This window comes from Podarcis gaigeae (assembly GCF_964106915.1).
Source record: "Podarcis gaigeae genome assembly, chromosome: 4".
NCBI classification, from domain to species: domain Eukaryota; kingdom Metazoa; phylum Chordata; class Lepidosauria; order Squamata; family Lacertidae; genus Podarcis; species Podarcis gaigeae.
In genome coordinates, this window is record NC_139677.1 from 46,728,932 (window position 1) to 46,756,910 (window position 27,979).

The window sequence follows — 27,979 nt, forward strand, 5'->3', positions numbered from 1 at the left end:
GTTGGGAGCACATTTGTAAACAACTTCTCCCTCTTTGGGTTCACAATTCACAGTACTGGTGTATGAAAATAAATTTTAGCTAGTTTTCAAGCACTTCTAAATCAACTGTACCATTGCACCAGTCATAACAGAGTGCCTGGCAAGAGTTGGAACCTTTTCCTGTTAGCAGTAGTAATAGAAAAGTCCACCTAAGTACGAAGGAGCTGGTATATCTGACTAGGCATGAGAATTTATTATTCACTGGTAGTAAAAATGGACCTAGCTTACATTGTTTGGAATTTGATATTTATCAGCCATAGGTTCAGAAGACATGATTACATATATCTTGTCTACCAAGCTCCTAATTCATCACTTGGCTTGAACTGGTACTTGGACCTGCTGGATCTATGATGAAATAGTGAAGTGACATCATAAAATGGCAACAAGAGCCGCTCCAAGTATTCTAAACAAGGATTTTGCCCAGCCGTAGCTAAGAGTCCTTTGGCTCTTGTGCTTCAGCTCAGATCATAGGCAAGGCACTTATATTACCTAAGGGAGACCAAAAAACAAGGCACCTGAAACAGCCCCAGGTGATTAACTTCAGCCCTCCCTTGCACTACTCATATTAACATTATCTAAGTCAGTGTTTCCCAACCTTGTGCCTCCAGATGTTTTTGGCCTACAACTCCCATCATCCCTGACCACTGGTCTTGCTAGCTAGGGATGATGGGAGTTGTAGGCCAAAAACATCTGGAGGCACAAGGTTGGGAAACACTGATCTAAGTTACCCTCTGCCCTGTCCAAAACTACCTGCAAGTAAGTTCTCACGGCAAACACTGAATCTAAAATGATTTTATGGTAATAGTGCCTTGGCTTTGGTTCCTGTGTAAGACAGAACCATAGTTAAGGATACAGCCTGAGGGAGCAGATTTTTGCTAAAGAGGGCAAGATCCTTTAGCTCACTCTGGATCTCAGCCATGCTGAAATGTTAGCTAGCATCAGTTCAGCAACCTATAGAAGCAGCTGATGGTGTGCTTAGTTGCACCTTGTGACTGAAATGTGGAAGCCTGAAGATTACAAAGCAAGAGTTTCTAATGGTTAAGGTCTCATTTCTTATCTAGCAACCAAATTTATTCTTTCTGCAACAACCTAGGAATTTGATATAGATACCTTTATGTAACTCCCATGCACGATCAAATGTGAAATATCTGCATTGGATATTAAAATGCAAGAGTTCCTTTAGCAACTATAATTCAAAAACTTCTGATGTTCATAAACAATGAGACACCATTGATAACCAGGTACCTAATTTTGACTTTTATGGAGTTCCACAGATTCACTGGAAACTGACAAGACCAAAATACCTTTTTTTTTCTTCACGGTGGAGATCCAAGTTTAATGTAGTCACCAAACAAGATAGGTACTGGTTTTCTGGTTAGAATGTATAATACAGCAGTTACTTACGGAGAAAGAATCCGCATGAAGCTGATAGAGTAGATGACACAGCAAGAAGTATTTTAAAAGATTTCTTACTACATATGGAAACAAATGCAGGATGTTACATTTTCTTAGTTTATTGATTTTTTATTTTATTTTAGGAAACTGCAGCTCCCAGTATATGTCATTCCGAGGTCCCATGCATGCATAGCCTCTTAATGCCTTTACACATTTCATCTTGCAGTAATTGTTTCCATTCACAGCATACATAAATCTAGAATGTAAGGAACACCCTATTTACAGGATTTCAAAAGATCGTGGTTTTTGTTTTATAGTGAAAAAAATTAACAGGACTTCAACAGGGCAAAAAGTATAGATCAGATACATTGGCTTTGTCACAGATAACACAATTCAAAAGTTTGTTCAAAGGTCTTGAGAATTAGAATATTGCTTGACTCTTGGACTTTGCTTGTTTCAAAAACAAGAAGACCTCTCAGTAATAACAGAAACAAGATGTCAATAGCTCAAATACATATCAACTTCGAACAATTATTTGGAAAGACAGATAGCACACAGAGGCAGCGTTGGCTATAATATGCATTTATTTCTGCGCACATTTTCAGCTCTCTGTAGATTCATAGCACCTGAGCAGGTGACAGAGGAATTGAGAGTCCGGCTGGATACTTCAATAACTACACTGTAAAATTTTGTATTTCAAATTACATGTTTCAGGCTTCTTGTGTTAAAAGTTTATCAAGCCAAGATCACAATACCATTAGCTATCAGCATGTTTAAACTTTTCATCATCTCCTTAAAATTAAAAAAAAAATTGTCTTCAAAAAGACTAAATCCAAGAAATTTTAAAGAGATTTATAATCAAAGGGGTGGGGAAGTGAAGGAACAGTACATAAATGGAGCATAACACAACTGAAATAACATTGACTTAGTAGTATGACTGAGACCAGCTCTTTAAAAAATATACTTGCTTCACACATCTGCCATAACGGGGGAAAACACACATACCACAGACACACAAACACACTTCTCAAGTTGATCTATTTCACAAAACATTTTCTCGTTGCTTTCTTAGCCCCTCCTTTCCTACGCAAGCTAGCTTGATAGTAATATCATATATCCAAGTACAGGATTTAATTTTGTATGCTATAGTATATTCCAATGTTTTCCACAAGCTATTCTATTGACTAAAACTTGGAGGAGCTTTTATATTTTATATTGAAAGGGAAATCATTTTACCAGCAGTTAAATATAAAACAGGCATTTATAAACAGACATTTACTTGAGAAACTGGACAGTCTTGAATAACTAGCATCCAATAAGGGTACTCCCTGTACTGACCCAAGTTCTATGGGCAAGGAAAAGACCAGCTGTTACTAAGAAGTAGTGCATTTTAAATATTCATGATGACCTCAAACGCCCATCACACACAGATGTGCACATTCGAAGTGGTATACACTGCACTGCATTTAGTATCATGGGGTCTTTCACACATGGGGTCTTTATGCAATCAACATTTATTCTGGCATAACCTAAACCCACTTTGGTTGGTGTCACCTATTCACAAGTGAATTCCAAGTGGAAATTGATACCTAATGCTCGTATATAACTTCCAGATGAAGATTAGTTTTATTACCATCATCAGTTTTACAGTGTGGATATTTACAACAGTTTTGCAGCAGCTTTTTTGCAGCATGTACACTAGTTTTGCTTTTATTTGATATTTTTTTTGCAGAATCAACGAGTGTAACTGATTAGTTTAACGTTTTCTCCTAAGAATCAACATGACCACTAGCTACCATCTCCCCCACAACAAACTACGTTCTCACCTTCTACTCCACAAGTAAAACTATGAGTAAAAGGAAATAGGTCTCCATAACAACACGGTCACAGATCCACCATGCAGTACTGCAATTTATATATGTATCTTCCCTGTTATCTCCCATGAGTCAGAAAATACTGTTCACACAATATAGAAATAATACGTGCAGTAGAGCATTCCCTACCAAAAAAAATGAAACAGGGAAAGCCTAAAAGCACAGAGCTGTATGCTTACAGCAAAGACCCTGTAGGACTTACACTGACTGACTTCAGAAAGCATGCACTTATAGTGGCTTGCACCCAGAAGTGATAGGTTAGCACTCCCCAACCAAAAACCATTAAAGTCACACAGGTGTGAAAAAAGTGGCACATACCTTTCAAACATGCTCTCTACTCATAACTCAAATGACTTCAGTTTCCTCACCAATGGCAGCACCTAATAGTGCCAAATGGGAGCTTATGTTCAAAGAAGGCAAGAGGATCAATATGAAATCATGGCAAGTGTTACAAACACATGATGCAATTTAACTGAAAAACCCAATGCTTCTTATCTCTTTGTTTTTCCATTTCCTAAAAACAAAACAATTCCATAACTGAATTCTTAATTAGAGCAGCAGAATTCTTAAAATTTCATCAGGACGTTCAGCAGTCATATTTTAAGTGTCAAAATCATGACTTTAGAAAAGAAATCTCAACACTGGTTCCTTTCATTTCACTGTGTTCCTTTGCTGTTTGATATAAATCAATAAGATTTTACATACCAGATAAATTCCACTTTGCATGGACAACCTCTACATCTTATTACATGGGCAAGATGTGAAACTTGCTTGCACAAGGTGCAAGTATTTGGAGTAATATAATTGAAGAGTGCAAGAAATTACACACATTGTTCCAGTGCTTTATCAGTGAGGAAAAAACAGTCTGACTGTTCTTGAACAGTTTTATTATAGAAAGACTCAACTTCAAAACCAAGAAACCTTCACAAAAGACTGCTTTATTTCAGCAACCTAGCACTCAAACAAATCAAACATCCTCTTGATAATAATCAGATGCATAAAAGTACCAGTACAATTCCACTCTGTTTTGTTTTGTTTATGCCTATTAACTGCCCATTTTTTTTTATTAAAAAAATGCATTTAAAGATCTGCTGCTCTTACTAATTAATACAGACTGGTTTATTGACAGTGTGCAAATAAACCTTTATTGAAGAGCTAATATTGATTACTGTTTTTCAGCTAAATCAGAATGGGGGCACAAAGTACCTTCTGTGCTGTAAACATAATGAATTCTTCACATAATTGGAAGCTGAAAAGGCCTAAGGAAAAGGGTGCAAACACTTCTCATACATAACAATGGCTGAGCTCAAGTCTTCCAAAAAGAATTTGGAATAGTTCTGCATTTGGCATACGTCCACTCTACTGTCATCAAGCACAGTTTAAGGGAACGTCGTTTATAAAAGCATAATTTACTTTTAGCTTTAAAACACAATGGCCTAATAAAAGCATGCAGCACTATTTTTTTCCTCTGTAATATGATATAATTACTTAATTACCAGTGTTAACATGACTTGGTGAGTGCTGTACAAGCAAAAGGGATTGTAAAATCACCTCTGATTGTACTCTATAAATAAGGCTCATACAGTACGTCTCCCTCCTCACCATGATCCACAATTTCAAAACAGCATTTGTGTAGAATTAAATTACCCTGAAAAAAGCAGCATTTACAAATATCCTCATTTTTTACTTTTTTTGCCCCCCCCACCTCCCCCCCCCAAAAAAGAAAAACACCTTCCTTCTTTTTCAGTAGTTTACAATCTGGAAACATAGGGAGTCTTTGTTTTCCAAACGGCTGTGGCCAGATTATCAGATCTGGTTCTTCACAGTTTGTCTGGATACCTGTAACACTTCACACCACAAAGTAATAGTTCTATGCTTATAAAAATATATATATATATATATGTAAGGGCTACTACCCAGCAAATGTAATTATAGGGGCTAGAACAGCAGCAATCATCTGATTCCTTATACATTCTTCACAGAGGGAATCCATTTTGGGTATCCTTTCAGTCTTGCTCAACGCAGTGGGATAAGAGTATTTTCCCCAAACTAATATTTAGTGCAGCATGAATGGAAGGGGGATCTCTCCCTTATAATTTGAAATAATTGGCTGGCAAACGCCTGGCAGATGACTGAAAGGTGTCTCATATATTCGTCTCCTATGGCTGTGTCCTCAAGAGCCTGTTTTTAATCCAAAGCAGACCTTTATGGATTCAGGCATACCGCGGCATTTCACATTGCTCACAGCGATTCATTGCTGGGTGGTTTAAAAAAGTACAGCTCTTACAATTCCATGGAGCTCCTTCAAAGTCTTCGTCTCTTGGCTGTGATCGTGGAGCTTGTTTGGAACTTCTCTGATGATCTACAGAGAAAATTTTTCTTTTAAACTCTTCAGTTTTAAAACATACCAAAGCCATGCATGATAATATAATAAGACTACTGAAGTTTTAACATTTTGGAACCACATTGTTATCCACCTCTGATTTTACCTTTGTTCCCAGGGGAGGCCAAAACACACAAAATATTTCAGTTATAAAGTGTTTCTTAGACATAGTCTACATCCCAGCATTATGAGGCTATGTCAGAGCATAGTATGGGAGCCCAGTCTGGAAGATATCACTACTAAGGTGCGGGTTAACATTAAACACTAGCATTTACTTCTTGCTCTTCTTTGCAAGGAGGAGATGGACCAGGGCAGCTTCTGAATGTATACCAAACATTACTCTGGTCCCCTAGATGCTCAGCATGATACAGAGCATTACCACTGCCATAACTTCATTATATCATTAATTATTCTATAGCATCTACAAATCCCTATACTGCATTACTTTCATACCTACTTCATACCTTATAGTTTCAGTCATGTGTGAGATGAATCTATTTACACCCATGTGAATTCAACCAGAATGAATTTGTCACAGTAAGATTTGGCGCAAAACCACAAAGTTAAGCCAAGGATAATTTGCTTACTCAAGTGTCCTATGTTTTCCATGCTGTTCAAATTTTGCCACTAGATATCAAGAGAGGCTTTAATGTTGCCTCTCTTTCATGCTCTCAATTCCTCACAAACGGCTTACTATAGCCACCTACCCTTACATTAGCAAGCATTTTTTAGGGTGATAGCAAAATGAATGTAGGGAGAAGTATGTAGTACGTATGTCCTGTGTCTTCCATAAAAGGTTAAATGATGCAACATCAGTGTTTAAACATTCATGCTACACTATAAAAGCACTATCAAATTACTGTAGCTAATACTTGGCAGAAAGCCACAAACATTCTTTTGTGTATTATTTTAGCACTTGGCACCAAGTACTTTAGGTTATATAATGTACACCCTCTATTCTTCTGAAAATATCCATAGGGCTGACTTATGGCAATCACATTTTACAGATTTATTTTTAAGCTGTGTTAGTTTTCCCAAATGACTGTAGGTTGTCTAATAGAGCCACAGTGAAATGATGATAAGGGTTTAGGTGAACAGAAATTTCTGTAAGATGTGTCCAACTATAATGAACATGAAAAGCAGGGGAGAGGAAAGAAAAGAGACAGGAAGATTAATTGATTCATTATTAGATCACACGTTCATCAGAACTGGCCACCTGGGCTTTCACACTGCCAGTTCTCGCTGTTTTCAGCCCTGAATTTGTCCCTGCTACAAGAGGGGCTTTCCCAGTGGAGATACAGGAGGCAGATCACACTCAAATGTTAGAAAGGCAGGGTAGGGAAGAAAGACAGTAACACATCTGTAGTTGCAGAGTTGTATTTTTTTCTCCTAAGCAGACAAAATTGCAGCAGAGGTAACAGGGACAGATAGAGAGTGGGAAACTGCTGAGCAAAAGAAGAAACCAGTTAGGAGGAGGTGCTGCACTTAAATAACATAAAGGGGGGGGGGGGGAATAATTTGTACAAGCTGGGAAAATAATGGTACATAAAGCTGAAAGCGCAAAATCATCTTAATCAAGAAAGAGCTATCTTAAAAAAAACAAAAAGGTGAACATAAAATGCAAAGCTGATTGTCTGTTACTTTTCACAACACCCTACTTCATGCATAAACATAATCTAAATGTGTCATGAAATGGTCGTTTATACTGTTCTAACTATTTCTGTATTCACAATACATCAGGCTAAGTGGTTTTTCCATACACCACTTGTACAGCATATAATAATGAAAGGCAAAATATGTTTCATAAGACAACAGTCTCAACAAATCTATTATTAGATACAACACACTGAAATACTAATACTCAGCATAAAAATTCTTCAGCAGCGATCTACTAGAAACTAAATATTGAACATTTTATTAGCGACTCACCTTTTTTAAATGGCTTTGGTGGCACAACAGGACCAGGCTCTATATGATCATAAAAGTTAGTCATGGCTTTTGGGTCAAAGTTCCCTAAAACAGAAAAACAGAAAAACAGAAAAATTATGCTCCCCATGGAACAAATAGTAACAAAAGTGACTAGCCTTAGTTCACATGCATGTTTTCAATGTGAGAGATGTTGACAGCCTACACTGTCTCCTTCAGGTCTCCTCCTTTGTCTAGACTTTCCTGTCATGGAAGTCTGTGGAATTTCCTCCTCACACCATCTGGCACCTTCATTGTATAGCTTTCACTGTATGCTGAAAATGCACCTCTTTACCCTGGCCTTTGGCACCTGATATTAATAATTTTAGGACCCACCCTATTCTTCAGATTCTAAGTTATTTTAACAGATTTTAATATTGTATTCTTACCCTGCTGTAACCTGCCTTGGGACCTTATGGTGAGTTAGCAAAAGAGAAGTTTACTTTTTAAATCAATCAGTAAGTAAACAATGCCTTGCTCTTTGAGGAGACTGTGTTTTCAGGGTGAAAAGGCTGTGTCTGTTTTGTAATTAAAAATGCAATTCCCTGGAACACTGTCAGAATCAGCTTTTGCAAGTGCCCTTTTCAAATTATACTCCTTATTAAAAGGAACAAAAAAAAATTAAAAACCACAGCGTTTAACAAAACTGAATTACCCAGCATCCAACAGCATAAATAACTGGCAAAGAGAAAACAACTGCAGGTTTATATCACTTTGCACTAGATATAGAACAGTCAAAACATGTCAGTAATGTGCATGTCAGTAATGTGCATGAGTCACATTCATTTGTGTATTGTTTTGCTTTCCTTTGGGCCTCATTGGCAAGGACACAGGGGGCGGGTCATCTGGGCAGCCCAGGACCTCCATATACACTGCCCAGGCTTGCGCCCTGGAGAGATCACTTTGGTGATGCAAATGCTACAAAAAGCACCATGGTGTAAGGTACAAGCACTAGGGGTTGCCTTTGTCGGCAGGAGAGATCATCATGTCTCACCAGTCAGCTACTACTCACCCTTAAAGCTGGGCTGCCCCTGGTCAATAAAGTGCTGACCTGCCACTGACCGACTCCTTTAGTGGGTACTGGAGCTCAGAGTATCACTTGACAAGCAGACTGAACTACAGCACCAGGCAAAAAAGAAAAGAAACACCCCTTCTTGTGCTTAGCAAACCGGAACATCAGGACCATGTGTCCTGCCTTGTCCACCGACTTGCTGCAGGTCAACGACTCGCAGAAGATGGAAATCATTGACCCTGAGCTGAAAACACTCAACAGTGACGTTGCCACTTTGCAGGAGACCAGACTTGCTTTGAATGGCAACCTCCAATAAAAGACTTACACCCTTTTTCTGGCAAGGAGGGCATCCAGAAGAACCTTATATTAACGACATAGGCTTTGCAGTGAGGCACTGCCTTCTGTTTGCAATAGAACCACTAACCGAGGGCTCAGAATGCTTGCTTTCCTGCTGCCTCTCAATCACCACTGGTCCAGTTAACACCTTGAGCATTTACGCTTCCACTATGTGCTCTGACATACAGGCCAAGAACCTGTACTATGAGGAATTAGACCAGGCTGCCAGGAGAGTTCCAGCCTCCAAACTCCTAATCCTGCTGGGAAAATGCAATGCCAGAGTTGGGAGGGAACATCACACATGGGACAACTGCATCAGTCTCTACAACCACAGCAGGCGCTGTAACTCTCCCCTGACTTTACCCCTGAAGGCACATTTCTCTACTGTCTCCTGTGACAGGCAGATGCCAACAACAATAACATTCAAATATACAGCTCAAAACAAACACATATTTTTGTAAGTATTTTAAAACATATACCTCTAGACTGAAGGAGATCTATTTCTTTCTGTGTACAGTCAACGTTTATCTGGAGCTGCCTGTTCTTGCTTCTCAATCTGGTCATCTCCTCAGGCTAGAAAGCAGAACCAAAAATAGAAACAGAAGTCAGCATAACCATTTTTGTTAAGCCATACACATACATAAGTACAGTGAAATATTAATTTAGCTGTTCTTCCTCTCCTTATTTTTATGCAGATGGAACTGTGCAGTGTAAAAGGTTTGTGGGATCCCTTGACCAGAACATTTCAAAAGTGAGAACCAGTACGTTTCCACTGGTCTAGTACTAAATTAGTACGGACTTTTTTTCCAGGCAAAACATTATTTGCCAATTTATCAGCTTGGGAACTGAAATCAGGACATAAATTTCCAATTTAAATTATATTGATTTAAAATTACTAAAATTAATACTTTCTGTATTGATCAGTAACAGGAGTTTCAGCACCATCACAGTAGTATGACTCCAAATGTATCTTGCGAATAAACCAAGACAGTTAAACAAGTTTCAAACCAATGTAGCTTAGATGCACTTATGTGTGGTTTTGTTTCATGATAAATAAAACTTGGTAAAATTATTGAATGATACAGGCAAAGAATTAATTCACCCTGTACCTGTGAATCTCTACAAAATATAGATTTTAGGACAAGTGTGGGGTTAGTCCTCCAGATGTTTCTAAACTATAATTCCCACCATCCCTGGTCACTGGCCATGCTTGCTGGAACTGTTGGGAGCTGTAATTCAGCAACATCTTAAAGGTCAAAGGTTCCCCACACCTGTTTTAGAATATCATAGTCAGATTAAGTTTCCTTGTCAGAAGGGAAAGAACCACCAATTTAGAAATTCACATAAAACATTTGGATGTTGAATGACATTATCTCAAGAAAAGTTTATTATAGACTGCAGCGTATTTAAAATTTAAAATCAGTCACGTGCCCTATTCCTTTCACCTCTCCCTTCCTTCAAGGAGGACAGTGCTTCTACCAGGGTCACAAAGTTGTTTTTCCCATCATAGCTTATCCCAGCTGATGAGACCACTATGTTGCTAACATGCAAGCTGTTAGGCAAAAATCTACAGCTAATACCAAAGAAAACACTACCATGCTCTTTCTGGTCTGGGAAAAAGCATGGACCAGCTACCAGAATATGCTGATATCCAGCTGCTGAAGTGGACTGGTTACTGAACCTTATCTGGCAGAATATGAATGATACATAATATATATATGGCATGACAATGACAACCCTGTCATTAGGAGGGAACGACTTTAATATTTTCAAAGCTTCTTACTTACTGTTGGGATTGAGGTTGTGCAGCTTACTCTTCTCAGACGCCTTTGCATAAGATCGTGTTCCATGCCATTCACTTCAGCTTTGAGCTTTTCAAGCTCCTCATTTTCAAACTTCAGTTCCTTTGCTAGCCTCTCCATCCTTGCACGTTGGTGTAACAACAAGGCTAGTGTGGTATAGAGAACAAAGTCAGTGCGAATACACAAGACTGAGAAACCCAACTTGCAATTGGAATAGTATATATAAGTGAGCTTTTAAGAGCAGAAAGTGACTATAAACATGCAGCCAAACATCAGTGTAGAGATGTTTCATGCTAATGGAACTATACTTGTAGACGTAAAGTTCTTCCATCATAAAAATAATTATTTTAGACAGTAACTTGGATATTACCATTTCTGGCCACTGCTTCTTTTTTTTGTTCTTTGTCCGCTCAAAAATAAAAGGCACCTGTGCAGGATGAAATGGCAATCTAATTGTAACAGTGTACTCACAAGACTAAATCCTAAAAATCAAAAGGTATAAGACACTGGGCTACAAGATGATCTCCACTGCTTGCGATCAAGTTCACTTGATACAATGGAACATATTACTATAGCAAATGCAATCTTTTCTTAAAAGCTGCTTTTACTCTTTGGAAAAGCAGTTTTAACCTAAAAGATTACAAAATCAGTGCTCTAATCAACTGCAGGAGCCTGTGACTAGATTAGGACATACAAATTAGTTAACAGAATCTTCATATAAAGAGGCTGACCCTCCTTTACTGACTTTTTAAAAAATCATTGTAGAGTAGTAATTCCCAACTCTCCATTTTTGTCCTTAGTGGGGGGGGGGGGAATCAAGAGAGATTGCAAAGTAAAGGCATTTGCTTTAGAGTGTGGGTGGGATGAGAGAAAAGAACTCTACAAGCAGAGGGTCTATACATTTCTGAAGACCCTCCTTTCTTGCTCTTTCCACATGGCTTCCAGAAATGCAATCTGCTGTGTTGAAGAAACCGATGACTCTTTTTGTAGTGTGCTGGAAATGCAGGGTTGCTCTTCCTAACTGTTCAAAGTACTCACACCGTCTGTCTTTAGGGAGAATTTGAGGTCTTGGGCTGCCTGCCAATTGAACAGCACCCAACTCCCTGGCAGCTCAGATGTGGCAGACAGCAGGAAAGCAGTTTCTTCCACTTGCTGCCAACTGCATTGTAGTGGTAGTGGGAGAAACTGAAGCACAAACAGAGTCACAACATGGGAGCCCTTCAGCACAGCTATTCTTGACCATCCTCTGTTCCTCTGAAATATTCTGCAGCTTGTGTTACTTAAAATATGAGTCCGCAAGATTTTCCACCATCCGAATATAGATCTACAAAGCCTCCCTCCACATTATAAAGACATTTAGAAGAGGTCCTGTAAATTGAGTTGAATCCATAGTTGCATTATTTCTCTGCTAAATGTCACAATTAGACATCTGTAGCAAGGCCAATGGTTCATTCACAAAATGAATGAGAACAGTATGAACTGTGATATTACATTCCAGTGTTCGGTTTTGCAGCTCAGTTATTTAGCACATTGTTACTCATTACTTTCTCTTGATACATCCTCGTCATTCTGCATACTGCATACTCCCCACGCTGCAGATAGCAGCCTGCCGCCCAGCGCAAGGAACGCCCTGAAGCAGAGCACCCCTCGCGCCGGGCAGACATCCGCAGCGTGTTGGAGCCCTGCGGGAGTTCCCCGCAGGCTCCCCATGCTGCGGATAGCAGCCTGCCGCACGGCACGCCCCACACAGACATCGGCCAGCCCCACAAGCTTGGGGGACAGCAAGGAGGCGCAGCGCCGCCATCCCGCTGTTCCTCGACCTGGTTCGGTTTCCCCGACCTGGTTTAGGGGGGAAATAAAGGGGGGGAATTCTTTTATTTCCCCCCCAAAAAACTAGGTGCGTCCTATGGGACAGAGCATCCTATGGGACGAAAAATACAGTATTAGTTATGATTTAAGTCCTGTAGATTTCAGTGACCTCAACAAAAGTAACTTAGCTTGGCTCTAACCAGTGTCATGTTAGCCAGTGCCATGGTTTTAGACTATTCCACAGCTGAAAACAATACATCAAAGCTAGCTCTTCTTCCTTGTTATATATTATATACAAATTTTGATTCATATTGAGCTCTGCCAACAGGTCCATCTACGCTAGAGTTGTCAACCTGCTAAGCAAGAATGCTTTAGGAGATCAGACAGAAATCTGTTGGTGTTATGCTATCTTAGGTCTCTAAACTGGAGATCTGAGAAGGAGGATAAAAACTGAACACCTATATAAACTCTGCCGTATTTTGTTTTTTTTAAAAAAAACATGTTTAGATCACCAGAAACAAAAATGCTCCCAAAACTAAGTGTACATCTAGCCCAATATTGAAGATAGGTCCAGTATCTGAAAGATTGCCTCTTCCCATGTTATTTACCCAGACCCTGAGGTCATCTTCAGAGGCCCTTCTCTGGTTGTCGTCTCCAGGAGTGATATGGCATACTAGCTATGCAATGCCCTCCCCAAAAAGGTTCGCCTAGCACCTTCTTTACTATTTTCAGTGCTAGATAAATACCTTTTTATCTTTATAGTCCTTTTAAATCTGTTGGTGCAAAGTTTGCTTTGGTTTTTACCGTTTTATTTTATGCTCTATCATGCCGAATCAGATTGTATCATCATTTTTATTATTTCTGATTTTTAACTTCTTCTTTTTTAAGTTAGTGAATCACCCTATTTGTTTTTAGGGTAGCTTATAGATGTTGAAAATAAATAATAAAATATTGCCTACTCTGACTAGCAGGTCACAGATAGAGGCCTTTCACATCAGCTGGTATCTGATACTTTTAACCGGAGTTGTCAGGGAATTGAATCAGGGACATTCCACATGCAAGTCAGGTTTTCTACCACTGAGCTGCTCCCCAATTACAGAGCTATAGCCATCCCAAACCAAATTTATCAAGGGCCCAGATCCATTTGTCTCCTTTCTCTTTTCTAGGTAACAAACATTATTGTCAACATTCCTATGCAACCTTGGAAAAGTAGCTCATCATACAATTGGAAGCTTAAATAGGTTTCAAAAGTACTCCACAATAATGCATGTTCTCCTCTCCACATCAACTATGCTGTTTTTGCTAAAGCATCTAGTTCCTTAGCAGATGTTCTTCAAAAATATGGAAAAAATTAAAAAAGGCTTCAATAACACGCTTCAAAAATTATTGAACTGCAGATAAACCCATCTTCAATCCAAAAACTTCAATCAGTTTTGATATTACACAGGAGTTTGCGGTGACAATGCCTCAACAGCATATGATGTTACTGCACATTATGACCACTACTTGCTCTGTAAATGCTAACCTTGCACAGTAAGTCTAGTACACTAAGATATGCAGGACTGTGTTAGCTCTATATTGGCAGACGTTACTCTAGGGTGGTATTCACTCAATTGAATTAAGCATATCCATTCCTACCCCCAGACCATTTCTGTGCTAATTAGGTTTTAGGTTATGCATTATATGGCATCAGCAACTGTTTCTTCTGAACCACAATACAATACACTGCAACATCGTCCCACACTACAGTGGCAAAGTAGCCCTTAAGCTACATCCTGACACCTCCTTTGCTGCTGCAGAGACAATGAACTTCCAGAGTATATGCTCATTCTATCTTCTCTCTTATGAAATAAGGTGATATATATTTGCCATTAATGAATCCCGATAAAATAACCATGGCATTCCGCAATGGCTCAAGAATTTGAAAGACTGTTAGTTTAGAAACCAAAGCACGGAGGATGTACCACAGTGCAAATATTTTTTCCGATAATTACTGCAACATGCAATTCAATAAGTTTACCTTGAGTATAAGCATAGTCATCGGACCCAGAACTGGAGCTCCTCTGATACTTATGGCTTCCTCTTTCACATCCAGATCCTGGTACAACTGAAATAGGCTGAATTGGTTCTGGTGCTGCAGAATGCTCTTCTTGGTCCACTAAATTTAAAAGGTTCTCAGCTGGTGCTCTGCCTACGGTGATTTTAAAAACTGCTGGATTTGGCTGAGATACCATGACCCGAGGTGACTGAGTAAGCACACCCGTAGGTCCAGCTGGCTGTGTATATGTTATATATAAAGGATTAACACTATAAGGAGGTTTGGGCTGACCTGACATACTTCTGGAAGGAGAACTTGAAGGAGGAGTAGCAGGTGCGTACAGTGGGTGCTGATTCCGTTGGGAAGGTGGGTTACTTATAGGTGAAGGGCTCCTATTCATTGTAGTCCCAGGTCTTTGTGGTGGCTCAACGGTAATTTCTATCTTGTTCATGGAGCTTTTGGATAAGCTAGGTCCACCATATGGAAGATAAGATACTGAGTGTCCACTTGGTTTCTGATATGTTTGGGGTGTTTGTTGATATGAATGGGGTAGCACAGTTGAAGGACTAGGAGGCATAAACACATGGGAACTTTGATGGCCCAACGGGCTAGGCTGAACTTGATGCTGAGGAGAGCCAAAAGGAGAAGGACACTGAGAAGCAGGTGGCGACTGAAAAGGCGACTGAGGAATCTGGGGCTGTTTTGGAGAATACTGAGAAGGCTGATAGTTTTGTTGGTGCGGATAAACAGGCAGTGGATGTGGACTATAATGGGGCACTGGGCCTTGTGGCGATGAATGCCACTGTGCACTTTGAGTAGGAGTCTGTCGTCCTGAAGAACTTTGAGATGTCTGCCTAATATAGAGAGATCCAGGATTCCCATAAGGATTGCTTGGAATTGGAGGAAGAATTTGTAAAGCTCTGGGTACAGTCTGTCCAGATGGGAGGTTCTGTGACACTGTAACAGTTATAGGATTTGTGCTATACCGAGGTATGTGCATATACGCAGGAGGAGGCGGGCCTTGCATAGCAGATGTATTCATTCCAGGTTGTATGGAAGAAGGTTGCTGAGGTGGTTGCAAAGGAGGAGTAGCTGCGTTTCTATTCTGGTCATTCATAAAAAATGGATTGTAGTTGGGAGAAGCTGCCACAACAGCTGGAGCAGAGTGTGGTTCTTGAACTAAGCATATCAGTTGTTTACCTGCTGTGTGTTGTGGATCAATATGTCCATCACTTGAACTATGTACCAGTGTACGACCACCATTAAGTTGAGCTCCATCCCCTCCGTGATAGCTGGTGTGAGGATGGATGCCGAGGTTAATATGCAGATGGCGATTCCTGTTCAAACGAGTGTCATCTGGGTGGTACTCCATGTATAGGTATTTGTTACTCTCCTGTGCAAGAGCTCGACAACAAGCATCAAGGTTGTTGTTGTTCTAGTAATAAGAAATAGAAAAAGTGAAGGGTTTAAAATTGAAAATAAATGAGTCTGACAAGCTATAATGTGCATACATGTCAACATATCTATAAAGCCTAGTTTGAACATCGTATTTCAGTTAGGACTCTCACCTAAATTAAAGAGCATTAGCTGAATGATCCTCTTTTTGTACTCAATTAAAGCTGCAGCATTTGTATATAAACAAAGGTTTTTAAAAAGGTACACTTTACATCCAGGTCCTGGGATCAAATGGAGCCCTCTGGGCCTCTCCATCTGACCCTCGGGACTCTCCTCAGGCCACTCTTCCCACCAGTCACTCCCTCCTCAAGTAATTTGCCTTGTTGGATACTTCAACTATGATAACGTCTCATTTGCCTGGATAGAGAGTTGAGTGTGTAGTTTAAAAAGCATGGCTGGAATGTAGCCTACTATACAAAAACAAGAGTTATTATTATCTGTCACACCACTGAATTTTTGCCTCTGGCCCACAAAGGAAAGCAGTGCTTGAACTGAAGAGGGGGGGAAACGTAGGCAGTAGCCACCATCTCAGAAGAGTTTCTCCTCCTGGTGGGAGATGGAAGACTGCTTCTCCTAATTCAGGGCTAAATAGCCTCTCAGGCACTTTCACGAGGCTATCTATCCCCTGCAAAAGTGCAGGGGAGGGGGAAGCAAATTTCTCAAATTTTAAGAGGGATGACATACCTTAGTTAATTTTATAAGCTGGCTAAAGCCCTTCCCTTTTCCAGCACTTTTTCAAAAGCCTCATGCTTGCTTATAGCAGCAGCAAGATTCAGCACTTCTTAAGAAACACAAGTGGTAGGCTACTACTGAACCCTGCTGATGCTGCAAGGGGCTATGAGGCTTTTTTTACAAGTACAGGAAAGGGGAAGAATGTCTTATTCACCACAAAGGTAAGCCAACCTCCACCTCAACATTTTGGGGAAGCTTACCTCTTTCCCTCCCCAAATTTTAAAATCCATTTTCTTTTCTCCCCCACCACCATAATTTCAACCCAGCTCCAGTTTCTTCTAAGATTACACCTGCCAATCATAGCCAGGAAAAAAAATCGCCACACGTTTCTTCAGCACGCATTGTTTCATTAAAAAAATATATAAACATGTCAATAAAAGGGCTGCATTATGGGAACATTAGAAATAAGTTTTTCAGTGAAAATATTGCCTATCCAAACCTGCTTTCCCGAATAAGCTTCCCACTGTTTACAACATTTATTCTCTCTCTCTTTTCATAACTGATGGGAAAGGTTAAATGTTGTCCTTATTTGTAGCTTGAAAGTGAGGAAACAGGAGCAGGTAGGAGACATACAACGTTCAAGCATCTCTTAACATCTCTAAAAGCAATAACTACACTGGTCAAAAAACATTTGGAGGGATATATTAAATGATTCCTAATAATGTAAGCTTTAAAATCTCCTCTTTGTTGATATCTAATGAAACCTCTTACATTTATTGACATTCTCTTCAAATTGTGATCAACAGGATTGAACACACTGGAGTTTGCTAAGTGCAGAATACTGAGATCTACACTCTGCTGTGCTTGGGTTTCAAGGAATCTGCCAATGCAGCCTCCAGTGAAATGCCTCCTCCAAGCCGCCTGTTGTGCATGCTTTAGAAGAGTGTTTTTTCTTCAATATTGTTTTATTCCTATGCTTTTGTTCCCGTTTCCATGTGCAAGACTATAGCAAACTTCTTATAATTTTATCATGAACCATTATAATTTTTTATTTTGCCTTTTCCAGAAAATGTTAATTTGCAATACTGTCAGAGATCAGGCCTACACAGCTTCTGCCATTACCAGACTGGTTTCCAGAACACTTCATTGAGGGAGAGGGAAAAGGGAGAATCTGTGGAAAGGTCTGGTAAAGAATTCCCCAGATATGCCAACATTGCAAGCTTAAATCATAATACTCTGTGTCAAACAAAATTTTCCTCCTTACTGAAGGGTAGAAAAATCAAAATAAGTATTTGGAAATGTGTTTGCCAAGTAGCTAAGCAGCCTCAATCTTTCTACTGAGGCCTCAAACCAGTGCATTCATTGTTTCTTCAGGCCATTCCTGGCTCTTGCAACTGCCTACCTACAAAACCTTTTCTTACTGTCTTGGCATCAAAAGCACACACCTTTCTTATTCTGGCATTGTTCCCATATGAAATCACTTAAATGTGTTCAGGGCAGTATTACCCAAAACACACACACACACAAACAAAACAAAAACGTAACAGGTATTTTACTGTGAGAGAATTCCACCTTAGGAGCTTACACTACAGGGAGGAAATCCCTTATTTGCTTTAAACATTTTCCCTTTCCTCTGCAAGTCATCGAAAGTCTCCAATGCAAATTGTTTAGTGATATTTGCATAACACTATTTTATGTAGAAATACTTGGTTTAAAATCTTATCACAGCTAAACAGCACAAGAACTACCAACAGGCCGATATCATATTGGAATGAGGATGATTTTAAAAGGACCCAGGCATGCTCATCTTTCATTCCTCCAGACTGCACATTACATGCCTATATTTATTGCCCACACATTTTATTTCTTTCTGCTTCCCCCATGGGCATTTTTGTGTTCTACTTAAAATAATATATTGATAATAAAATACAATTGTTTCAATTGGAACACAAAATGCCCTGTGGATGACTAGAGGAAAATAAAAATGCATAGATAGATGTCATTGATAGATAGCATTTAAGAGCTTAACCATTGTTTTAATCTCGCTGATCTCAACAGGACACAACCTGTACCTGTGCTAATTAGATGCAATTGGATTTTAAACTAAATTAAAGTGGTACGAGTAGAATCTATTTTATTAGTGAAATATATGTTAACAGTGGTTTTCAACCAGTGCGCCATGGCACCCTGGGGCACTTCATATGGTGGTCAGGTGCACCATGTGCAGCCCTGACCTCCGTCCCCTCCTCTGGTGCCCTCTCAAGTCTCTGCCTCCAAAGGCTTGCACAGCGGTTTCTTGCACTGGCCCTGGCTACATGTTCTCTAGATGAATTCTGCCACAAGGGCAGGGCAGGAGGTGCTGGTTGCCAGGAGCTGAGGTGGCCTTGGAGTGAGTAAGCAAGCAAGCAAGCAAGCAGGCAGGCAGGTGAGGATTCCTGAGGAGAGGTGTCCCAAAGGGGTGAGGGGCTGACAGCTCAGCAGGCAAGGGGCAACATAAATAAGCTCCTGAGACTCAAAGCGCATTTCCCCACAGGGGAGCCACAGAAAGAATGTCGTTGGTCAAGGGAGCCACGGATTCAAAAAAGTTGAAAATCTTTGTGTTAACATATAATGAAGTATGCTATGGGAAGCCTGAAGACCTAGCTTGGAATTAAGTTTTCACCCTCAACCCCTTGTGGCAAAAAAAGCCTTTATCTTTTAGAAACATAGAGGATGAAATTGTGTGTGGATCTTACTAGCATATTACAATGAATTCTTTTCAAAGAGAAACCACTGTTTTATCTCTTACCTGGAGCATGCACTGTGACACCACACTCTCTGGGATCTCAGGGAAATGTTGCCGGAGGTCATGGAGTACTTGCATGTCGAGTTGCTGGCTGCTCTGTGCCATGTCAGACTGATGTTAGTCTCAAGACTCTAAGAAAATAGCAGTCAACAGGCGGCTTCCCAGTGGCTATGCTCTTCTGATGCTTTTGGCATCTTCTATAAATACAAATACAGTAAAATGAAGAAATAATTTAACATGATTTAGACAATCACACAAAAACATATACATATCTGATGGACATATGAATATCAAAGTCTCAGATTATTATTTCATAAGGCCATGACTTTCATCACTCAATGCCACAGTGAAGAGTAATTACAACATATACTCTATAGGACTGTACTTGAAAACAACTTTCTTTTCCTAGACTTGGGGCAGGAATCTTCAAATAAATGAGACATGAGCAAGCTTGTCCCTCCCAACAGTAACTTTCTTAATTATGCTTCTTCTAGCAAGAGAGCTTGGGACCAGTACATGTCTACCATCCTCACCTTTAGATCTCTCTTCAGTTCAAAATAGAAGAGGAACTACATAGCAAATCACACTCTGAACATACACTTCAAAACTAACATGAATAGTTACTTGGATTTTCCCAAATTAATGGCAAGCAGAGGTGGGTGACCCATGTATCTGAAAACATTGCTAGATGTACCTTGTGTATTTGGTAACCTGGTAAGTAAATGTTTGAAGTATTTATGCTTATGATGTACTGTATTCATTCTATAGTATATATAATATTACATACATAAAACTTCTTAATTCTGTCCTATCCTTTCATTTTAAAGTTAAGTACATGTATGTAACCCAGATAGATGAGAAACTAAGTACAGTAAATGAAGCTTTGCAGAAGCAATCCAACCTTGAAGATAAGGAGCCTTAGTAACTGCTTAGTGACCACATAAGCAGAATTGATACATTTGCCGGGGTGGGGAATGTGAATGGTTTTTCCCTTTCAAAGGTTGGAAGTAAAAAAGGCGGCTGGGACTAGTGGATATGAGGTGTGAAAATCAAGCTGCAACTGTGATGCAAGTAATCTGGACTTTGCTACTTTAATATGCAGAGAATCTAGGCCTACATAATGGATGTTCCCATGTGTGTGAAGACCTGGATTTTGGCAATGGATAATGTTGTTTCTGCAGACTTATGGCATTCTGGATCCCAAGAGATAGGGCTTTGTTCTCTATTTTGTACCTGTATAAAGACAGTTCTCTCTCAGTGCCAATTCCAAGAAGCCCACACAGTGAACCCTCAAAGAAGTAATGTGTCTGCAGCATTTCCTTCTCTCATGCCTCACCCTTTCCCTATTTTCATTTGTTACAAGGGTCCCTAGCCAGGATTCTTTGTGTGAGTATTACCCCATCCTTGGTATTGGTGTGGATGAGGGCTAGTCTGCTTAGGTAGGATAACTCCTTCCATCCAATTTCTAGTCCCCATTTCTCCATGAGGGAGAGGATGCATTAGCTGTGGAAAACTTGGTCAAGTAGGAATTTCATTATTGGTCTGCTTGTGTGTCCATATATTCACTGGCAAAGCAAGATCCCAGGCTGTAGGTGTTTGTCTTGGCATCCCATTGCACAGAGAGATCCCAGGATGTGTCTCAGGCCTGATCACCTTGGAACACACAGCAATGCTATTTAATATGTTAGCACTCCAGTTCTGACTCCCAAACTGGACCGTAACATAAAGATCACTGCATTGTATAGCATAATGCATAGTTCAGTCCTTCCACGTCAGTTAGGGAAGAAGGTATACTGCAACATTTACATCTGACAGTCTAGAGAGATAATCTTTATAAATGTAAAAATCTCACTGGAATGAAATTTGGCTGGCCATACACTCATGCTGTCAGCATTGCCACTAACATTCAAATACAGATCAATACATTTGAGAGGAACCAAGCATGAAGCGGCTTCAGTAGATGTTACTATCATTGGCTACATATTCCTAAACATGAGTGGTAGGAGATTACAGTTAAAGGATTTGACCTAATTCAAACTCCCGTTTCAGCATTTGCTGAAGTGGTGAAGTGTTACACTTATGCAGTTCAAGGATCCAGACAGAAGATCCCAGATTTGACAGTGAAACAAGTTAGAACTTTTCTCTACCCCTGTCCAACAAACAATAATATGCTCCATTTCCGTCTCTCATTCACATACTTTGTCTCCCAAACATGCACTCAAAAGATACTTTTTTGCAAAATCCGGAAGAAATACTTAGCACAGTCTAATGTAAAACTCATTTATTTCAAGTACTGAATTTTTCAGGCAAGACTACAATTAGTATTTTGTTACTAGAGAATCTTCACAAATATGTCTGCTTCCCAACACCAGAATTGTACAAGAAATGCATAGGCTAAATACAGTCGTACCTTGGTTTTCAAACAGCTTATTCTTGAACGTTTTGGCTCCCGAACACCACAAACCTGGAAATGACTGTTCCGGTTTGCAAACTATTTTTTGAAGTCGAACGTCTGATGGTACTTCCGATTGGCTGCATGAGCTTCCTGCAGCCAATCAGAAGCCACACTTTGGTTTCCAAACATTTTGGAAGTCAAACGGACTTCTGGAACGGATTCCGTTTGACTTCCAAGGTATGAGACTGTAACTACAAATATGAAACAGAGGCACACAAATGCACAAAGATTTTAAAATAAGAGGATAATGAAGAAATTATCCATTGTTTGCTTTTCTACTTATTTATGAATGCTGGATTCTGTTCCGGAATAGTGCAGAACATGGGTTCAAAAAATACTGTACACCTGATTACTGTTAGAAGTGATCCCAATCCTACAATGTAAGTGGTAAAGTATAACTGTGTGAGTTGGTCCTCAGAAGCCATGATCACAGCAATCCCAAAAAATTACTAAAAGCAGGCAACGGTGTAGATACAATTTGTGGCACTCATTCAAACTACCACTGTCATGTTCCCCATGATACTTCACTAATGTGACTCCAGATACTATTCTGCAATGTGAAAATAAAAGAGTTGTATTGCTTTAGCTTTTCCAGGCCAAGTGCTGCCTCACTTATAGTAAGGGGTGCGCCATATACCATAGTTTGACAGCTAGCATGCAAAGACAGCCCCATGAAGAGGCTGCTGCACAGCCAGCTCAAAATTCCAGTTCCATGTTCAGTCCTACTGCTCTACAACAAATGGTCAAACGGGATCTGAAGTCAAGATGTAGATTGCTTTCACAAGCAAGAAATCATAGAACAGTTTTGCAGGCTGTGTAGAGTTAGTGGCAGATTACCTACAACAAACCATATATTCCCTTTTTCCAGCATCTCCAGAACTGTTCCCTGCTACATCACATCCATCCTTCACTTAACACACAACAGCATCTCTATATGCATTGCCCAGGTTCCTACAAAGATGACACCACCACCTCTCTCCACTACTGGAGAATTAGAAAGGGGAGGGGAAATCTAACATCCTGTTACTAACTGCCCAACCAATAATAAATTACTGTTTTTATACTACTTCAATCACATACAAATAGGTTCAGATGTGGCCATGGTTACCTGGTTAGCTTAAAAGCTACATGGGGTCTAAAGTTGAGAATCCAATTTCCAGTCTTTTTTAAAAAAACCAACAACACACAATTATTATTGGTTTTTTAACAAATACAAGTACAAGAACCATTAAACACTCATCCAGGTGTACAGCTAATGGTGTTTCTTCTATCCATTGGCTTTAGACATAAGCTTACACATTCAATGTTCAAACATATTACTGAACATACCATCTCCACTAAGACGACTGATCAGTTGGTACAACAAGGTCTTGATTTGGGTCATTAGCATAGTTAAAGAAAAGGGTCCACATTTCTTGGAAGGTGTCTCTTTCTGTTATAACTTTAATTGCTCATCTGCGTCTGGTGAGATGCTCAGACATTGCTGGATCCCAGCTATTATTTTCGCATATATTCAGGGGTATTTCAGTCTGGTTTTCCCATTGTTAAGCTATCGCTAATCGTGCTGCAGTCAGTAAGAAGCCTACATGTTCTTTGTGGTGCAGAGTGGAGTCCAAGTCTATGCCCAAAGATAGTAGGGCTAAAGCAGGATTTGGGGTAAGATGTTAGCTAGTAATTGTGGATATAATGGAGACAACTCTACTCCATGACGGAAGAAAGGCAGGGTAGAAAATAAACTTTTCAAATGTAAGACAATCTGCAGCATTAAATAATGATAATCATGACATCTATAACACTGAAATTCTAAATGCACTTCTGCATTTAGAGGATGTGGCATCTTTATGAGAGGATTATACAAGGCTTTCAATACGTGTGAATTGCTACTTGCCTTTTTCTGGCGACTTCTAGCCTGATTTTGAGGTACTAGTAGACTAGAAGCAAATAACTTGCTTCTGCTTTCTTTTGACTGGCCCCTTCCTTGTGGCCAACTTTCTCATCTTACCCCTCAATGGACATCCTCTTACAGACTGGGGAAACATGCACCTTATTGCTCTGCCTTGCTGGAAAATAAAACAGTCAGAAGATGGTAGGACAAAAACTGCAAAAGACCTATTGTGGGTACCAAAGCCTTTAAAAAAGCACCATCTGCATGTTCGAGTGAGAACCCCAGAAGAAAGTGCATTACAACTGGGTAAGTACATCCAGGGGGATGTGGATTAAACCACAGAGCCTAGGACTTGCCGATCAGAAGGTCAGTGGTTCGAATCCCCGCGACGGGGTGAGCTCCCATTGCTCGGTCCCTGCTCCTGCCAACCTGGCAGTTCAAAAGCACGTCAAAGTGCAAGTAGATAAATAGGTACCACTCCAGTGGGAAGGTAAACGGCGTTTATGTGTGCTGCTCTGGTTTGAGAGAAGCTGCTTAGTCATGTTGGCCACATGACCCGGAAGCTGTATGCTGGCTCCCTCAGCCAATAAAGCGAGATGAACACGGCAACCCCAGAGTCAGCCATGCCTGGACCTAATGGTCAGGGGTCCCTTTAACTTTACCTTATATCCAATTTGCAATTTTGCTTGTACAAAACTAAGACACTTGAAGTTTTAAAATTGATAAATATTCCAAATAGTACAATAAGTATTACAGAAGTTTCAATTCCCATTATTTCTGCTTTTACACAATTTAAAGACTTCCATAAATTTTGCATCTCTGGCTAGCACTCTAGAACTTACTAAAAGATAGAGAGACAATGCCTTAAAACAGTTGTTTCTAGTTTATACTCATCATTGCATATCTATTTCATTGTAAACGGCAGCTGATATATTTTGTTTTTAATGTATCTAGCTCTTTTATTTTGAAATTAATAGACTCAAGATGTATTATTGTGTTCCTATGAAACGGAATATGTGAAGATTACAGAAGGTAATACTTTACACTGACTGACAGGGAATTAGAAGATAACCTAGAAAAACCCCAGTTTACAATGCTTGGGAGCAGCTGGCCACAAAGTTTGTTATACTGCTCTGCTTGGCAGAAATTCTTCACTAAATGTGAAAAAGGTCTCACAAGACATAGGGCTAAAGATATAATGGTTCATGTGGAGAAATCTTAGTTAAAAGATTATTCAGTTTTTTTAAAGGATTCATTTTATTCTTTATTGTCGCCTTTTGAATGTCCCAAGAGTATCTTGCTTGCACTTCAATTCACACATCAAAGTGGTATAGATGGCATCATACATCTATCAAAACACAAAAGTTAAACTGCAATTTTTACTACACTTCCAATATGATTATCAGTACTTATCTCCATCTCAAAGTATGCTTCCTAAATGTACCAAATTCTAGATTTGGTATTACATTATACATATATTTATAAAGTTATATCCATGATTTCTCTTGCCTCTACACTGGTAGAAACAATATACATAAACACTTGGGATGGAATAATTTTTTATTGTTCACTACTGTGCTTGCCTCCAGACCTTTGTCCCCATGGACTACTTGAACATTTATTAAAATCTGTCAAACAACATAATGGTTTTTCTGCCTGCTGTAACAATTGACAAGTACTATGCTAGGTAATGTGTGATTTTTATTTGTATTTTTACAGATATTCTATGGATGACTTAAATGAAGCCTGCGGACCACTGGTGGTTCACAGACTACAGCTTGGAAACCCCTATACTAGTTTATAATTTTATAAGAATAGATCTAATCGTAGGGGTTGAAGGTCTCTGTAATCCAGGTACTGCTTCTGTTGTAAGGAAATCACATGTATCTACCACTGAGTACAATATCACTAGGGAAATGCAGTTTTTATCCTAGCTAATGTACCAAATGTAGCAACTGCAACAGTGCAACAAAAAACATGGCTGTGCAAGTTCCACAGTCACCTACAACATAACACACTCACATTACAGGCAACAAGTATTACAACTCACATCGCCTTCCACCTGCCTCATATTTTTAAAAAGTTGTATCATCATAATTTTACTTTTACAGGTGGAGCATTATTTCACTGCATCACCACAATGGAAAATCCCTTTATCACAACCAGAGGCATATAAGCATTTTCTTTGGGTTACTTAGGCATGAAAACATTACAAACACTGATTCTCTCTACTCCATTTCCTTTGTGCCACAAATAACTACCAGAGGTACATATGGGCAGGAAGGCTAGTTGTTTTGTTGCCTTATTTGTATGGTTGGCTTACCCAGAAGAGAAACAAAATAAAAAAGCCAAACAGGCAACACAGTTTCCCATCTACAACAATCCCCTGACATTTCATAGCTTTTTCGGCTTGTAGTGAAGATCAGTTCTCCTGAAACAAGGCAACCCTGGCTTCTTAATTATATATGAATGCAGTACACACAAGTAGCTCTTGGCCCAGACTAGCACAAGTATGGCATAAAAAAACCCACAGAAAAAAATTAACACCTGAATGGTCTCACTCAACTTTTTGAACATATACACTCTAAAATTTGCCTACACCAAACAAGATATAAAAATATTTAGCAAGAATAAGTTTCAGTACACTGCCAAGGCCTTGCTACCACTCAAGACTGTCTATCTTCAAAGCTGCCAAAACCAAAGCAGCAGCATCATACTGCAGTCACCCTGCTGAGGAGACATGCCAAAAAAAAAAAAAAAAAGGCAGCAGAAGAAGCTATTACAAATGCAATTACTTGCAACAGTAACAAAGTAATAATTGTAGCACTGCTCATATCCCTGCTATACAAATACATGTAAGGTGTGGCATATCCAAGCAACCTGAAAGCAGCCTCCAAAACAGACAAAAAGTTTTCCTGAGCATGTAGGTGTAAGAGAAAAGACTCACACCCATCACACCCTATTAAAGTTTCACCCTGTCTGTGATTTAATCATTCAAAACCAAGCAATACAGGACCAAAAGTGTGCCTGTTGTGTGCACACAAGGGGATGGACACCTGACCCCTTAACATTGGTCCTCAATTAACAGGCCTCAAAAACAGGTTCCCCATCACCCAGAATACACCTCCTTTCTTCAGTCCCCAGTTCATCTATAAATTGATTACCAACTTCATGAACACCACTACTGCTAAATTTGTAAGATGAAAACGGATAAAGAACAGGGGAATAAAGTTTATGCTCTGCCTTTCATTTACTACATATTTTTAAGCAGGTGCCAGGACACACTGGGTATACCCCAACCCATACAAGGTTTTAATCCACCCCAGAAGCCCATCCACTGTTGCAGCCTTTTGTTTTTGGAGTGGGGGGTCGCCCTTTTCAAGGCATTTGAGCCCCCACCCCAAGCATTGCCCCTCAAGTCACCACTTTGACCCCTTCCTGCCTGCTTACTGGACATACAGCCAGCCTGACCCCCCACCCGCCTTGCCATGTTTTGCCAACAATCCCTCCACACCTCTCTCTCTCTCTCACACACACACACACACCCCGGCCCTCCCCCCACCCCTCTCACCGCTCGCGGGGGGGCCGGTTCCAGCAGCACCATCTCGCGCTCCCCTCCCATCCGGCCCCTGGGCGTTGGGGGCAGCAGAGGAGGCCAAGCCCCCCGTCGCTTCCGGGGTGTGTTTGTGTGTGTGTGGAGTGGGGCAACTCTCTCCCCCCCCCTTCCGTCTGCGTGAGGCAAGGGGGGCGTCTCCGGGTGGTACCGGCAGAGTGCAGACCGAGCGGGGGGCGGGGGGGGGGAGAGTGTGGGAAGGGGCGGGTCAGCGCACTAGACAGGGCCGTGAAGCGTTTCCGGGACCTCGCCCGCCCCGCCCGCCCACTGCCAGGCAGAAGAATTCGACTGGGGATTCTCGAGCAAAGGCCCGACTGGCTGAAAGGGAAGGGAGGGGCGGGACCAAGCCCGGCCAGCTGCAGCTCCTCCTCCTCCTCTTGACAGAGATGTTTGGGGGGGGAGGCCCAGTCGCCGCTGCTGCTTCCGAACAGACTTCACTTCCGGTCCCACATTGAACTTCC

The 27,979-nt window shown here is 40.3% G+C and overlaps 1 protein-coding gene across 1 annotated transcript; it reads right to left on the reverse strand.

Moving 5' to 3' along the window:
* Positions 1-1,537: 1,537 nt before the first annotated feature.
* Positions 1,538-27,830, reverse strand: TAB3 (TGF-beta activated kinase 1 (MAP3K7) binding protein 3). The gene is made up of 7 exons (XM_083734351.1): positions 27,477-27,830; positions 19,569-19,762; positions 14,636-16,088; positions 10,792-10,952; positions 9,484-9,577; positions 7,621-7,704; positions 1,538-5,670 (listed from the first exon to the last, which is right to left on the reverse strand). The coding sequence occupies exons 2-7, from the start codon at positions 19,668-19,670 to the stop codon at positions 5,522-5,524; spliced, it is 2,043 nt and encodes a 680-aa protein (XP_083590477.1). The 5' UTR covers positions 19,671-19,762; positions 27,477-27,830; the 3' UTR covers positions 1,538-5,521.
* Positions 27,831-27,979: the final 149 nt, after the last annotated feature.